At 42.8% G+C, this 17,607-nt stretch overlaps 1 protein-coding gene across 50 annotated transcripts in view; it reads left to right on the top strand.

Moving 5' to 3' along the window:
* Positions 1-17,607, top strand: part of camk2b2 (calcium/calmodulin-dependent protein kinase (CaM kinase) II beta 2) — a 264,708-nt gene that overhangs the window by 107,951 nt on the left and 139,150 nt on the right. For all 50 annotated transcript variants that reach the window (XM_043681403.2, XM_043681412.2, XM_043681409.2 and 47 more), the window contains exons 4-5: positions 4,877-4,931; positions 16,565-16,630. In XM_043681403.2, the coding sequence (XP_043537338.1) occupies positions 4,877-4,931; positions 16,565-16,630 (121 nt within the window). The remainder of the gene's footprint in view (positions 1-4,876; positions 4,932-16,564; positions 16,631-17,607) is intronic.

Below are 17,607 nucleotides of genomic sequence, written 5' to 3' on the forward strand. Positions count from 1 at the left end.
GCAAAGGCTGTGGGTCCAGATGACACTTCAGTAATAGTACTGAAACGTATGCTGCAGAACATCCCAGGCCCCTGGCTTAGCTGTTCAGCACAACTACAACCCTGGCATCTTCCTGACCATGTGGAAACTTGCTGACATTTGTTCTTTCCGCAACGCAGACAAATCCAACTCGGTCAATTATCACCTCATAATTCTACTTTCAGTCATTGGTAATAAAATGGAAGTATCATCAACAGTTTATCAAGGAGCACTTGCTTTGCATTAACCTGCTCACTGACACCCAGTTTAGGTTCTGCCAGGGCCACTAAGCTCGTAACCTCATTACAGCCTTAATTCAAATATGGACGAGAGAACTGAATTCCAGAGGTCAGGTGAGAGTGACAGCTCTTGACATCGAGGCCGCAGTCAACTGAGTGTGTAACAAGGAGCCCTAGAAAATCAGAGACGCTGAGAATCGTGAAGAGTGATATCTCTGCTTGTTGAAATCAACCTTGCACAAAGGAAGATGACTGAGTCATTGGAAGTCAGTCACCTCAGCTTCAGGGCATCTCTACTAGCATTCTTCAGGGTATTGTCCTTGGCCCAACCAACTTCACCTGCTTCATCATTAACTTTCCTTCCATCATCAGGTCAGAAGTGGGATATTCGCTGATGATTACACAGTGTTCAGCACGACTTGCATCTCCATTGCTACTGAAACAGTCTTGTCCAAATGCAAGTACACATGGACAGTGTCCAGGTTTGGGTTGAAAACTGTCAAGTAACAGGTTTATTTGGAAATACTAACTTTTGGAGTGCTACTCCTTTGTCAGATAGCTAGTGGGGCAGGATTATAAGACACAGAATTTATAGCACAAGATCACAGTGTCATGCAACTGATATGGTATATTGAACGAACCTAGATTGACTTCAAGTCTTTGAACTTTTAGAATGGGTTGCAGGTTTCAGTTCATTCATATGTAAATCCCAGAACTTCTTTCAAGTGATATTCCCAAGATAACTTAAGGTTTTATATGAAAAAAGTGACATCTCAGCTCAGACAATGCATTACAGGTGTGAGGTTAGATTCTATCTGTATTCCAATCTTGAATCACAGTGGTTCTATTTCCAAAGTAGGAACTTATAGAATGTCAGATGTCTATTAGTTGCATGACCTGTGATCTTGTGCTGTAAATTCTGTGTCTTATGATCCTGCCCCACTAGCTACCTGATGAAGGAGCAAAGCTCTGAAACATAGTCCAACAGGTTTGTTTGAAAGTACTATCACCTGGTGTTGTCTGACTTAGAGTAGTAGGAGGACCTGAAACCAGAGGATAGAGATTGAAGGTAATTAGCAGAAGAAGCAGAGGTGCAATGTAGTGCACACTTCCCACTGTGTTTGAGTAAAACTTGAAGCAGTTAGTTTTTGCCTGAATGCACTGTAATGTGGAATGCATTGCCTGAACAGACCGTGTCAGCAGCAACTTGGGTAAAGGAATGGGGTATATTCTTGACTTGGGAAGATAACCGTACTCTATGACAAATTAGATAGCTCCTTGAAACACCCATCAGAAGCATAAAGGGCCAAATGGTCTTCTTTGTGCTTGAATTACTTTGACTCACGATGGCTGAGACCTTGGCAACATTATTTTTAAACCATCTAATTATTGGTCTTATTTAGCCCAAGTGCTAAGGATGAAATCCCTCTGCCCTCAACACCTGCTTAAGCAGTGTAAAAGACTGTTCCACCTCCTGGGGATTTTGCTCCCCTGTTGATGATCAAGTGGAGAGGAAAGAAATGAGTTTGATGTTCTCTAGCTTTCACCTTGGCAATGTGCGGGAAAGTCTATGGTCTAAGTGGAAGCTCAAAAGCCTTGGATAGTTGCAGCTTTTAATTTGGTCAGTTTTTTAAAGATATGACGTGTTTCATATTTCCCACTTCAGGTGAGGATTCTTTCTGATGTTTTTTGGTAAAAGCCAGTGATTTTGTTCTCCATCTCAATTTCGCCCCTCCCCAATGATGACTGATGGCTCGAAACACCTTTGGTAATTTGTAATGAAATATTGTGGAAAATGTTTTGTTCCCCAACATGTGCACAGCTATGAATGATGATTTGATGCTCCATCGGGAATGAGGTGGTGGAAATTAACACCCTGAAGAGAACTGTCGGTGCAATTATTTATAAATGGTCATGGTAACACTTTGCTGTAGTGATATTAAATCAGCATTTACATCAGTGTGTGAAATCCGTGTTCCTTTTGCGTAGTCCCGTCTGTTTACATTGAGTAGGATGTTAAGTAGTTTCTCTTCTACTTAAGAACACAAAGGTCTGACTGTGGAATACTTATTACCTTCCTTCTCCCTTCAACGCAGTCAAGCTGTGCTGTTCACTAATTTAAAAGCAGATTGGCAGCAGATCTGCACAATCTCTAGTCATCTTTCTGAACCAACACATGAAAATTGTGTGCTTTTGCTGAGCTGGTTATGCCAAATATTCTGTAGGATGTGAATGGGTCATTCAGAGGTTAGTTCATGCATCACAGTCTGACCTCGCCCCATCTGAAAGGCATTTTGACGGTAACATGTGCACTATCCATTAGAATTACAGCAACGAGATGGTGTCCATGGAAACAAGAATGAAATGGAGAATCTGAGCAGGATTTTCATTGCTCAGTTGGAGGTTGACATGCAAAAACACGAGCCTCATTGTTGGTCTTAACCATATCTCTGTGGGGAGCAGTCCTGCCTCTGAATCAGACGGTTATAGTTTCAGATCCCACTCCAGAGTCTTCAACATCAAATCTACAAGTAAATTTGTTTTTGCGGGACTGAGTTTAGACTGCACTCTTCAGGATGCTGTTTTGGCTATGATATATGGAGTTTGGGCTCCATCTGACCCCTAATATGGGCAGATGGGCTCAGATGGATTTGCTCAGTGACCAGTTGGAGAGTTTTCCCTGGTGGCCAAACAATACTGACCCTTAATCAATATCACAAAAATGACACATCACTTTGTTACTGCTGTTTTTGAGATGTGGCTGCCATACTTCCTGTATTACTTGCTGTAGAAAGGAGTTCAGTGCTTTTAAAATGATTTGGGGTGCCCTGAAGGTGAAGTGCATCTCTTAAGAGTCTTCAGAAAAGATGTCACTCTATCAGCTAGATTTAAGACACTGCCATTCTTCCATGACTTGGGTTTGTATTTGTCCCACATTGGTGAAAACAGATCAAGGGGAAAGTAAGTTTGGCAAATTGTATTCCATGGTTCATTGGGATGTGTAGATACTGCAATATCATTTGTTTCTTGATTGACATATTTTCATTTTCCACATGATCAGAGAGGTGACCAAAGTAGATGTGTTCTGCTTTGTATCACCGCATTTTAAAGAGTGTAATACGCTGTCCACAGACTCTCACTGAGCACATGGTTTAATTTATTGAATGCATGGTTCTTTCACTTTCCTGACCTTTTTCTCTGAAATGTCCAATTTATTCTGTGCCAATTCCAAGGTCAACTAATAAAAATGTTTTGTGGACTCACCATCAATTGCTGAGTTTGCAGAACAAATAGGAGTGGAAATAAGCCATGTTGCTACTCAAGCTTGCTTTGTCATTTTCCCTATATTGCTTGATTTCCTTGGTGTCCAAAATCAGTCAGTCTCAGTCTTGAATGTACTCAGGTTTGAACAACACAATTGAGTTGCTTGGATACTATAGTCAGTGGGTGATGGAGTCACCAAAATCTAAAGGTCAGGTGCTATGCCCTTGAATTCTTTAACTTCCTGACCGAAAGTAAAAAGTAGATGATGGTAGAAAGCAGTAGGTTTGATTAAAATCTTGTGTTTTCTCCCTTTTTATGATGGTTTTGTCAGTTGAAGAGTGCAAGACATGAACATACCCTGTAGTTGGCCCGCTCATGTTTGGAAGTTGAGCTAATCAGGGCCAGGAATTGTAAGCCAACAGTCCCTGGGGATGTATTGTTATTTATATTGTACAGGAAAATTTGAGAATCATTTGAGAGGTTTGGAATTGCAGGCTGCTTGTATGTAGAGCCTCGGTGAGACCTCATCTGGATTACAGCATCTTTGTTGGACATCAAATCTTCACCACATTTGTTGAGCTCAGCAATATGACTGGACAGCTTTACCAGAATTGTGCCATGGTTTAAAAGGTTAAATTTTGAGAACATGTTGCATAAGCCTCCTTTGAGCAGAGAGGCTTGAGGATGATCAGATTACTGTCCAATAGACTGGACACCATGAAGCTATTTCTTTGTGTGACAGAATCCAGACTTGTTATCTGAAAATTAAAGCTAAACTATTTTAGAATATAACCAATTAATCAAAGTTAGAAATTTCTGATGCTTCCTTCTTTTAAAACCTGTGGATGTGAAACAACTGAAGTTTTCACAATTGTTCTTGATAAATCTATGGCCAAAGTATCAAGGTATGTAGACCATGAATGGATAATACTGGCTGGAAGATAAACATTGACCGTGCCTTGATCGAATGGGGAAGCAGATTTGGGGGGTCAAGAATGTACTGCTTACTACACATTCCTATTGGTCTCATAATAAATTTAGGAAAGATCACACAAGTGAGGAAAATGATCTAGTTTTACTCATAAATCAGTTGTAAATTGTTGCAGGTTACCAGAAAACATTCATAGGATGTGAGGGACCAAAGATACAAGGGAAAGCCAACAGGATAATTAGTGTGATAAAGACCAGTAAGTACTCAGGGGCTATGGACACAAAGGCTTCTCATTCCTGTGCTTATACTCATCTAGTTGCGTGTGACATGCATCAACAGCTTGTCCTTTTATGTAAGTGTTCAGTGAGCATTGTTTATGAAGTCAAATGTTTAAAGCTTAATGTAAAATTGCTTTCTTTTTCAGTTCGTCTCCATGACAGCATATCGGAAGAAGGATTTCACTACCTCGTGTTTGACTTGTGAGTACTAATCTACTGGGGGTGGTGTGCTTGTGGGAGATAATTCAAACTTAATAAAATTGTGAGCTGAATATTGTATAATCCTGTAAATCCTTGTTAATAGTCTGAGGTTCCTCCTAACATTTTCACTTTAAGTGACAACTTTGTAGGATAGTCCTGATCTCTGTCATAATTTCCACTTGGACCTGTGATGGATTGAATAGCTTCTGCACTGCGTCATGTTGTAATTTCTGATGTGCTGATGGCTGAGTACTGTCATTCAAATTGATGTTTGCCCATTTCCAAGCATTTCAGTTATTGGATAGTGAGGCTGACACTGAACTGCTTTCTTTACCATCAGCATCACATTGTCTCCAGATCATCACAGGTTGAATGGACGTCAACATTCCTTTGAAAGTAAACAAACAATGATGGCCTGGCTTCTTTCTCTTCATGATGAGAACCAGGGAAACAAGATCAGCAGGAAACTAGAAGATTGGGAAAGCTTTAAAGGTCAACAGAAAGCCACAAAACAAACTATAAAGAAAAAAAAAATGAGCACAGAATGTAAAGACAGATGGCAAAAGTTTCTATAAATATGTAAAATGAAAAAGAGTGGCTAAAGTAAATATTGGTCTTTTAGAAGATGAGAAGGGGTGTTCAGCTATGGGATATGATGAAAAGGCTGAAGTATTGAATAGGTATATCGTGTCAGTCTTCACAGCGGAGGACACTAATAACATGCCAGTAATTGACAAAGCGACTAAGGTAGGTGAGGACCTGGAAACAATCATTATTACAGAAGATGTAGTGTTGGGCAAGCGAACGGAGCTAAGGGTATTCAAGTCTCCTGGCCCTGATGGAATGCATCCCAGGGCACTAAAAGAGATGGTGGGAGAAATAGCAAGCGCACGTGTGATAATTTTCCAAACTTGGCTTGACTGTAGGACAGGAGAAAGTGAGGACTGCACATGCTGGAGATCAGAGCTGAAAAATGTGTTGGTGGAAAAGCGCAGCAGGTCAGGCAGTATCACAGGAGCAGGAGAATCGACGTTTCGGGCATAAGCCCTTCTTCAGGAATGAGGAAAGTGTGCCAAGCTGGCTAAGATAAAAGGTAGGGAGGAGGGACTTGGGGGGGGGGGGGGGGGGGGGCGTTGGTAATGCGATAGGTGGAAGGAGGTTAAGGTGAGGGGGATAGGCCGGAGAGGGGGTGGGGGCGGAGAGGTCGGGAAGAAGGTTGCAGGTCAAGAAGGCGGTGCTGAGTCTGAGGGTTGGGACTGAGATAAGGTGGGAGGAGGGGAAATGAGAAAGCTGGAGAAATCTGCATTCATCCCTTGTGGTTGGAGGGTTCTAGGACAGTTCCGGCAGATTGAAAAACAGCAAATGTGATGCCACTGTTTAAAAGTGAAAGTAGACAAAAGGTGGGGACTTAGAGTCTGGTTAGCTTAACCTCTGTCAGAGGGAATAGAAATTGTCCCGTTGGGGAGATGCAGCCTGGGTTCATGAAGGACTGGTCATGCTTAACAAATCTTTTGGAATTCTATGAAGACATTACGAGCAAGATGGACTACGGGGACCCAGTAAATGTGGTGTACCTAGATTTCCAAAAGACCTTTGACAAGAGGCTGCTGCATCAGGTAAAAATGCATAGCATCAGGAAGTAAAGAGTGGGAATAAATGAGTGTTATTCTGGTCAGCAGTCAGCAACGAGTGGTGTGCCTCAGGGATCAGTGTTGGGACTACAATTACTCACAATTTATTTTGATGATTTGGAGTTGGGGACTATGTGTAGTATGTCAAAGTTGACAAATGACACTAAGATGCGTGGCAGAGCTAAATGTGCAGAGGACTGTGAAACTGTGCAGACGAAACATAGATACTTTAGGTGAGTGGGCAAAGGTCAGGGAGATGAAATACAATGTTAATAAATGTGAAGCCATCCATTTTGATAGGAGTAACAGTAAAAAGAAATATTACTTGAATGGTACAAAGTTGCAGCATGCACGAATCACAGAGGGTTGGTCTGCAGGTACAACAAGTAATTAGGAAAGCAAATGGAATTTTGTCCTTCATTGGTAAAGGGATTGAGTTTAAAAGCAGGGAGGTTATGTTGCAGCTGTACAGGGTGCTGGTGAGGCCACACCCGGAGTACTATGTGCACTTTGGGTCTCCTTACTTGAGAAACAATGTACTGGCAATCGATGGTGTGAGAGAATGTTCACTAGGTTGACTCTGGAGTCGAGGGAGTTGGTTTATAAGGAGAGACTGAGTAGACTGGGATTATATTCATTGGAATTCAGAAGAATGAGGAGGGATCTCACAGAAATATATAAAATTATGAAGGGAATAGATAAAATAGAAGTAGAGAGGATTATTCCACTGACAGGTGAGACAAGGACTAAAGGGCATAGCCTCAAAATTAGGGAGAGGAGATTTAGGACTGAGTTGAGAAGGACCTTCTTCGCCCAGAGGGTTGTAAATCTGTGTAATTACCTGCCCAGTAAAGTGATTGATGCTACTTCAGTAAAGCTCAAATAGAATTTTTGAACAGTAAAGGAATTAAGGGTGGACTGTGGCTAAGTGGAGCTGAATCCACGAAAAGATCAGCCATGATCTTATCGAATGGCAGAGCAGGATCGATGGGCCGGATGGCCTACTCCTGCTCCGAGTTCTGATGTTAAGCTTCTTGAGTGTTTTGGAGCTGGATCCATCCAGGCGAGTGTGGAATATTCCATCACACTCCTGATTTGTGCCACAGAGATGGTGGACAGGTGACTTCATTCTGTTGCAAATTGCCAGAAACTGACCAGCTCTTGGGATATGGCTGTACATTTGCATTTCTGGCCAGTGGTCACTCCCCACAATGTTGCTGATTGGGCGTTCAGTTTCGGTAATGTGACTCATTGTCAAAGAGAGGTCAATTCCTTTTTCTTGGGAGTATCATTGCCTGGCATTTTCGCAGTGTGAGTGTCACTTTCAAATTCTCAGCCCAAGCCTGAACATCATCCAAATCTTTGTGCACTACTGCAGTTTCTGAGCAGTTGGAGATGATACTGAACACTGTGCAGTCATCAGTGAACATGGCCATTTCTGGCCTGACGCTGGTGGGAAGGTCATTAGTGAAGCACCTGAAGATGGTTGGGCCAAGGACATAACTCTGAGAAACTCTTGCAGAGATGTTCTGGGACTCCAGCAGCTACAACCATTTTCCTTTGTGCTAGATATGACTCCAGTCATTGGATACTTTCCCTTTTGATGATATTGACTTCAATCATGCTAGGGCACTGGAGAGTGTCTGGAACAAGGTGGCCTGACGAAAACTAAATTGAGCATTGATGAACAGGTTATTGCTGTATAAGTTCAGTTTGGTTGATACGACTTTGTGTCACTTGGCTTGTGATTGAACATAACCTGATGGGGCAGTAAATAATCAGGCTGGATTTGTCCTGCATTTTTAAGGTCAGAACATTTCTGGTCAATTTCACATATTGCTGGTGGGTGCCAGCTCTGGACATGACTGGTTCTCAAGCATAAGTTTTCAGCATTGCAACTGTTGTGCTTGGCCTTTGCTGAATGTGCTGTCTTGAGTCATTGCTTGCTATTATTTATTGTGAGGCAAACTGACTGAAGACAGCAGTGAGATGGTTGAAGACTGATGTCTGTGCTGCTGGAGACATCGACAGGAGGTCATTGTCACTGTGACATTTGATATTCTCACTGAAGCTGGTTCCAAATGCTTCAGTCTTGTTTGCACTGACATGCTGGGCTTTGCCGTCAGATGATCGAGATGCTTGTGCAACGATTGCACCAGTTCAGTTTTGAATTGTTGACCACCACTTGTGACTAGACTGCAGAGCTTTGAATGATCAGTTGGTTTGGGTGTCATTTCACTCTGTTTGTAGCATGCTGCCGTCACTGTTGAGCAAGCATGCCACCTTGTGCAGCTTTGGTAACTTGGTATTTTTACCTTCACTGCATTGGCTTGATACAGCTTCATGACTTTCCAGCCCATTTGCTAATCAGTCACGTGGCACACCAAATCAGAATGGCACATTTCCTTCCTTCAATGTTTGAGGGTTATGAATTGGCAGTTTCATAGTGCCCGTTATTGAGACGAGGTCAGTTTTTATTTGAGATTGATGAAATACATGTAACACCCTGTGTGAACTGTTTGGATCATGTGGATCTCTTGGAATCTGAGTTCCCTGATGGGGGCTGTTAATCTTGGAGAAATTGAGGACTGCAGATGCTGAAGAGTCAGAGTCGTAAAGTGTGGCGCTGGAAAAGCACAGCAGGTCAGGCAGTATCTGAGGAGCTGGAGAGTCGACGCTTTGGGCTGAATAGCCCTTCACTCTTTACCTTCTCGGATGCTGCCTGACCGGCTGTGCTCTTCCAGTGCCACACTTTTCAAATCTGTTAAATCTGGTCTAATCAAGGAGCCCTGGCTGATAGACATAAACAGGAATGTCAGAGATTCTGTTCACCCTGAGGAAGCTGGATTCGGGGCAAGGACTCGACTTGAGTAACCCGAAATAAAGGGTGACTTGGTGGTGGGATACTGGCCTCTGAGGAGTTATTTTACCTTGCTGCAGTGGTAAGAGTTGAAGTCATGTCTCTGGCATATGCAGTCTATTCCTCTGAATAATTTAGCCAACAACATGACCACTGATTTTTAATTCCCACACTGTTTACCTCACAGCAGACATGTACATGTTTCCAGAATTGCAAGATGGAATGTATTGGGCTGAGAACAATCTGTAGCCCTTCTTTTCCTGTTATACTCTGTACCCTCAACATACCATCAGAATATGAATGGCCCCCAGCCACTTCTAAGCAGAATGCAACAGCATTTACAGAGACAGTGCAAACAACCCAGATTGCAAATGTGTCAACAGATCACAGTACAGTGTACATGGAGACAGAGGGAAAATGTGCATCTGGACTTGATAGTAAATCAGTGATTATCTTCAGTTTTCCAGCATATTCTGCAAGATCCTTTTTATGCTGCTTACTCATTTGTCTGCAGACAACGAAGGAATTGTTCAGTGTCACTGCCTCATATTGCTCATTCGTTAGATCAGTTCTTACTATCACAAATTAGAAAAGGAATTCAATGGAGAAAAATCTGCACTGCAACACATACACACAGAGACACACAGATGGACAGTCAGACGGATGGTCATGCGCACACCCACACAAACATGGATGCAGACAGAAACCTAACTCACTGCAGAATGCTCACAGAGACAAACACATACACACTCTGTCACTAAAGACAGCAGAGTCTTGAAGAGGAATGGTAAAATTGTCTTCCTTTAGGCTTTTGTGCCAGTCGACAGGTTTCTCTTTGTTTTGGCTGGCTCTGTAACTTCAATGAATAATTTATTTATTGTCACTCGCATTTTTTAGTGAATAGTACAGTAAATGGAGTGACAACTTCAACATTTGCCAGAATGTGGCGCCATTTTGAATAGTTTAAGAATAAAAAGCAGAAAAGATACAACTGAAAAGAGTTTTGAGCCCTGAGCCAGCTCACAAACAACACCTGTGGCACCAACCCCCTTCCACTGCCTGTGCCGGACCCAAGCTTGGACTCACCACGCTTTGGGCACCATCTCTTTGGTGCTGTGCCCATCCTGCTGCCGCTGCTGCCGGGTCCCATGCTGAACCCACATGCCCCGCAACCAGGGGTCATTGGTTTGCTGACAGACCAGGCCGTCACGGACGCTGTTTTGCTAAGAGTTCTGCTCTGGTTGCTCTCCTTTGATATATCGCCTTGCCGGCACCGCCAACTTTAAAAGGCTACTGCCATCACCACCAGCTCCAATTGTTGGAGAAGGTTCACCTCCTTTGTCAGCCCCGAATGCAGGGAGAACATCCCTGATGCTGCTGCTGCTGCCACCACCTCCAGTCTCTGTGAGGAACCACGTCTGCTGTTGCCTCTGAATGCCAGGAGGAGTTACCATTCCGTGCACGTCCTGCTTTAGCTGTCATGCCGATTTCACTGACTAAACCACTGCAAAAGGCTGCACAGAAAAGAAAATCAAAAGGAAGAAAATGAAGGAAAAGCGTAGAAGTAGAAAGAAAAAAAGGAGAGCATGCGGGAGTGGATGAGCCCCAGGCATGACCTGCATGCAGCCCTGCTACTCTGCTGCCATCTTGAATCTCTCAGTGAGATTCTCACTTACTCTTTTGATCTTTCAAGTGTTAGCCAGTTTGCTTGGAGTCCTTAAGCTGTGGAATTCCCTTATTAAAACACTCTGCCCCTCCGACCTGTGTTAAAACATTTCTCAAACCTTCTACTTCTGGTCAGCAATACTTATATTTCTTATATGGCTCAGTGCCAAATTTTGTTTCATATCTCTCTTGTGAAGTGCTGTGGAGCATTTTACTAATTCACAATTGTTACTGGACTGCAAGTTGTTGTTCACTTGAGCTCTCCCAGTTTTGTTGATTACTGGGGCACCTTCGCTCCTGCAAGACTTGTGGCAAATTGTGCCATAACTTGCAGAACTCACGCAGCAACATGCAGTACAAGTTTAGATGTTTCAAAGCTATTGAATCATACCCAATAACCATGGTCCATTTTTCATGCGTTGCCATCGCCTGGTAACTTGTGATGATCACATGATAAAAATGCTTAAACAACTTGAAAAGGTAACTATGATTTGACAGATGTGGACTCTAAATAGATTTTACACTGGTGTGAAGGAGTCACCGGGATAGCCTTTTAAGCAGGCAGGTTCATGGACGAAATCCATTTATGGCTTTTGTCAACTGAAAGTTGGCTTTTAGCAATGTGTGCACATGGGAGAACTACTCATCATCTCAAAGGTGCATGTTGCAATGAGACAGTCATTTGTGTGCCTGTTTCATATTTGGCCGTTGTTCAGAGAACTTGACCATCAGTCATTGATCACCAAGTGTGGATTTTATTACTGCACAGCAGTTTGATCACCAGACAGCTGCAGGCACGACTTGGTCTTATGGGATGAAATCAGTGAAAGAACATCACTGAATGGGTCAGTGACCCATGTCTTTTTCTGTATGTATATTTTTCTGCTGGTTCATTTGGTTTCCCTCAACTAACATCATGAGGACATTTGACCTATTCATTCATCTCCGTGTCAAAATAAAAGGGAAAAAAGGAGCTTTGGGTGATTTGATGGGGAAACTCTTAAACATTTGAAAATTATGAGCGATGTTTTGTAAGACTCAAGTCTCCAAAGTCCAATCTATATTCATGTTGACAGCCACACGCAGCCAATCTTGACCTGACTCTGAGACTGTTTGCACGGAGACTGTAAATCATTAAAACCAGGAGCAAGAGGCGACCCTTTGCCCTTTAATCCTGCTTTGCCGTTCAATATGATAATGGCAGAACTTGTATCTCAATGCCATATTACTGTTTTCACTTCAAACCCCCCCTTAATGCCTTCAACGTCTGACGAAATATCTCTATTTCTTGAATATATTTAGGGACTTGGCCTTCTGTGGTAGGGAATTCCACAGGATCACTCTGCTTTGGGAGAAGACACATTTCCTCATCTCTGTCCTAAATGGTTTACACTGTAACCTGTGACTGCTACCCCTGATTGTAGAAACCCCAACCAGGGGAAATGTTCTCCCTGCATCTCGCCTGCCCAGCCAGTTAGAATTTTATATGTTTCAGTCAGATCCCTTCTCATCTTCTAAATTTGAGTGAAAACAGGCGTTGCTGAGTGAACCTTTGCTGCTGTCCATCCCTGTTCTTTTTTCGGTCGAGAGACCAACTTGATACAATACTGCCAAGTGTAGTCTCCCCAAGGCCCTGTATAACTGCAGGAAGACGTTCCTGTTTCTGAACTGGAATCCTTTTGCAGTGCCGGCCAACATCCTAATTTCTGAGACAAACTCTTATTGGTGCAATGGTGGTGATCCAGAAGGCCCAGTTCAAGACCATCCTGCACCAGAAGTGTGTAATAACATTTCTTTGAGCAGGCTAATTTGAAACGATTTTTTATTGCCTTCCTAATTGATTATCTACTTTTCACTGACTTGGGCAGACCTGGGTACCATGTCCCTTTGTGCATCCATATGTCACAATATACCACTATTTCAGTAATATTCTGCTTTTCTGTTTTGATACCACAGTGTAGAACGTAATTTGGACGTTTAACCATGTTCTGCATCTGCCATGTTTTTCTACTCAAGATGGTTTTACCACACATTGGCAGAGAACTGGAGATCATTTGACATTCTGCAAAAAGAAGCACCTCATTGTATTTCATTTAGTCCTCTGCTTACATTACTTAAGTCATGTTCCCTGGTCCACCAAAAATTTTCTGGAATCCACCAGGTCTATATATCATACTCTGACTGTTTTATATGGATCTTTCCAATAAGTCCACATTTTGGCTTTTCTGAAGTGAAAAAACAACCTTTCTACTGATGACCTTGAAACTGTGGATCCACATTGAAGTCCTTTTGTAGATTTATACTGAGGCCTGCATATATCACATCACAAAAGGAACCAAATTTGATGTGGTAATTGAGAAAGGCTCTGACTTTGATTCTCAAAAGGATATTTTTAGCTTTCTATTTAATCGCTTTAACGAGACATTATAATGTTTTTAGCTTTGAAATTACTGTGTCACCTATATGAGGCCATCACTGACTAGTGAATGATCATCTCTGGTTAATCTCCCACTTAGAAATCTTGAAGACACAACCTGTTTGGAGATGCCCAACCCAGCTGTTTGTCATGACAGTGACCTACATTAAGAAGCATCTGTTCGCCCCGGTGCACACACCTCCATGAATTCTCTTGTCCATTTGAAGGCTCAAAGACATGAGAAATAGGAACAGAAGTAGGCTGTTCAACACTTTGAACCTGCTCTGCCATTTAGTAGGATGGTGGCTGACCCAACATTCCTCACGTCTGCCTTCATGTCATGCACAAGCTTGAGGGGGGACAGTTGCCCCAATGCCTTGATACAGATGTGGGTTTCTCGTTCTGAGTAGTCTCCCTGCACAGCAACCAATTACTGTCTCCAGGAAGCAAATAAAGATCTCAACCAATTAAGGACCTGAGTAACAAGTGTTGTGCATGCCCTTTGAAAGTCTTAACCGTCAATGTGGACATGGCTTCCAACATGTATTAACTTGGAAAATTTTCAAATATTTCAACAAGCTTGTTGCGAGAGGCCATTTCTCCTTCAATGCAGTGCATGAATACAGTGTCACATTTCTTTCTTGGTCAAGCTGAATGTGTTATTTACCACCAATAATTCTTTCTTAGGCACCAAGCCTAATATGTGAGTGTGCAGTTTCCTGGGTTTGGACATTTTGAAGGATGGGTTATGCATGGGCTTCTTTCCTGTCAGTGACACTGATGCCAGACTACAGCCTCAAGTTTAATGCATTCAAGTGGCTCATGGAGCACCTGTGGATGAATGCCAGCAGTGATCATTTAGAAATCACTAATTCTTATTAAAAATTCATCTGCATTTAGTTTGACACATTTGATTTGAATATCAGCTTTTCAGTGTGGTATTGATCACATAGCGTCGTCGTCAGCACTGGAGGCTGATGCAAAGGAGCGATTTAAAATCCCTGCACGCGCCAGGGAATTTCATCTGACAGCTTAACCTTCTCTCTGATCTTCTTCATGGTCCTTCAGCGTTCTGTGCCCTATGTTCATACAAGGAAAATGACCACTGCCGCAAGAGTTTGGAGTGAACTATGGTCTAGGCATGGGCATGTGGCAGCCTCCTGGCTGTTAAAACATGGATTGTTAACTTGGCCAAACTGCAAGGCATGCTGGCTGTACCCTTCACCTGGAGGAAGAACACCTCATCTTCTGCTTTGAAACCGTACAACCACACAGCATCAATGTTGACCTCGCTAGTTTTCTCATCTCCCCTCCCCCCACCTTATTCCCAGATCCAAATCTCCAACTTGGCACCACCCTCTTGAACTGTCCTACCTGTCCATCTTCCTTCCCAACTATATGCTCCACCCTCCTCTCTGACCTACCACCATTACTTCCCCCCACCCACCTACATCTATCCATTACCTTCCTCTACCCCCACATTCCTGATGAAGGTCTTATACCTGAAACGTCACTTTCCCTGCTTCTTGGATGCTGCCTGACCTGTGCTTTTCCAGCGCCACATTTTTCAACTCTGATCTCCAGCATCTGCAGTCCTCACTTTCTCCTATGCTGGGTATATTAACCAAGTATAACTGTGAAGTCACAAAACCCACACACCAGGGGACAGCATAGTGCCAGGAACCGGGATTTGATTCCAACCTCGGGCAACTGTCTGTGTGGAGTTGGTACATTCTCCCCGTGTCTGTGTGGATTTCGTCGGTGCTCTGGTTTCTTCCCACAATCCAAAGTTGTGCAGGTTAGGTGAATTGGCCAAGCCCCAGTGTTCAGGGATGTGTAGGTTTGGTACATTAGTCAGGGGTAGAGTAGGAGGGCATGGGAATGGGTCTGGGTGGGTTACTCTTTGGAGGGTTGGTGTGGAATTGTTGGGCCAAATGGCCTGTTTCCACACAGTGGTGATTCTATGAAACACAGCAGCCAGGTGTTAATGTCATTACCATTATGTGAAAGGCAACTGTTACCCTGGACAGACATATCCTCAAGAATGTCTCAACCAAACAAAGCAGGACCCAGACAGAGAGGCACCAGGTGCTGCTCCACAAAGAAACAAACAGTAGCAGGCCATTCAAATGATTGACAATGTTTCAAACTATTAAGTGTGTCTCCCTGATTGGCCAGGACTGCAGAAAGTTCCAGAAAACCATCCAAAATTGTAGAAAAATAGGGTTCACCTGCAGGCCAAGCTCTCGCAACCACTCTCTTGAATCTTCTGGAGGCTTTCTGAGGAGACTAGCGTGGTAAGAGGCAGAGACGAGCTGACTATCTGAAGAGAGAAAAAGAGAAAGCAAGCTTCACAGACCAGATTCAGAGCCAGAGAGACAAGGACTGCATAAAACTGCAAGTGATTTGGGAAGTGTTGTTACCTTGAGGGACAAATAGAATTACAGATAGCTTGTTTGGTGTTAAAGGTTATTGTACCTTCTTTCCTCATAAAATTGGGAATGATGTGCATTGATATTGGCTTGAATTCATAATGATTTGACCGCTTCAGTATTCTGGAACACCTGAGCAAATTCATTCATAACATTCTGGTTCAAGTTGTCTGATTTGTTTTAAGGAGGAACTAGACAACAGTCATCATTCAAAATTTGAAAAACTGTTGACCCTAAAGTCACTATGTAATCAGTTTGTGTGTCTCTTAAGATTATTCTTCTCAAAACAGGATGTGACATATTTGGAGCATGCTTGCGTTCTTGATGTCTGCTATTGTTTTGCTTTACTTGTTTCTTATTCCTTCTGCCCATATTATTTTACCATCTTAAGACTTTTGATTCTCACAGCACAGACGGAGTCAGTTTGGTTCACTGTGCTTTTGCCAGTTCCTGTTTCCTGTTCATGACTTACTCTCTTCATTTCAGATTTCCATTATTGGCAGTATTTTATCAGATTGACCAATCTCCTGAGCAGCAGGAATGGGAAAGGAGGTCAGCTGATACCAAAGCATGAATCCTTCAAAGCTCGTCTCTGTTCAGAGTTAACAATTGTCTCTTTTTATCTGCAGGGTTACTGGAGGAGAGCTTTTTGAAGATATTGTAGCCAGAGAATATTACAGTGAAGCAGATGCAAGGTAAGTTGTTTAATCAGTCATTTTCAGTGACAATGTAGGATTTTTGGATTCTACCAGATTGTCACCTGCACCCTGTACATCAGACATCATGGTCATTTCATTCTGTCTGTTTCAGAAAAAAAATCACTGTGATTGCTTAACTCAAATTCAATTCTGGTCTTGTATGAATCCTGGTTGGATGGAATGGATATGTCATGTAAACCACTTGGACTCTGTCAGTTCCACATAATTCTGGAGTATGCTCACACCATTGGGCGCAAACCATTTGCACACCTTGAGACCTGAAATCAAGTTGACTGTCAAATGGGTAGTTAAGTCTGTCACAGTGGATGACATCTTCACAACATTGTGCGCACGCCAGAGAAACTTTGATCTGGCTGTGCTATATTTGCTTTCCTGGTTCAAGTCTCAGTTAAGTTGCAGGATTCAACCAGCCACCCTTTGCATCTCTTGAAATAACTTAAACTTAATAGAGTCATAGAGCTGTACAGCATGGAAACAGACCCTTCAGTCCAACCCATCCATGATGACCAGATATCCCGTATAAATCTAGTTCCATTTCCCAGCATCTTTACCATATCTCTCCAAACCCTTCCTATTCATGTACACATCCAGATGTCTTTATAACTACACTCTCTAGTTCTGGACTCCCCCACTTGGGGAAAAGACCTCTATTTATTTTATCCATGCCCCTAATGATTTTATAAACGCCTCGGAGGTCACCCCTCGGTCTCCGATGCTCCAGCCTCACCCTGTGCTCAAACCCTCTAATCCTGGCAACATCCTTGTAAATCTTTTCTGAACCCTTTCAAGTTTCACAACATCCTTCCTGGAGGAGGGAGACCAGAATTACACATAGTATTCTAAAAGTGGCCTCACCAACATCCTGAACAGCTGCAACCTGACCTCCCAACTCCTATACTCAATGCAGTGACCAATAAAGGCAAGCATACCAAATGCCCTCTTCACTATCCGAT

The sequence above is a fragment of the Chiloscyllium plagiosum genome, unplaced genomic scaffold (genome assembly GCF_037043375.1).
Source record: "Chiloscyllium plagiosum isolate Xiang-an unplaced genomic scaffold, Cpla_swu_hap1 HiC_scaffold_48, whole genome shotgun sequence".
Taxonomy (NCBI): Eukaryota; Metazoa; Chordata; class Chondrichthyes; order Orectolobiformes; family Hemiscylliidae; genus Chiloscyllium; species Chiloscyllium plagiosum.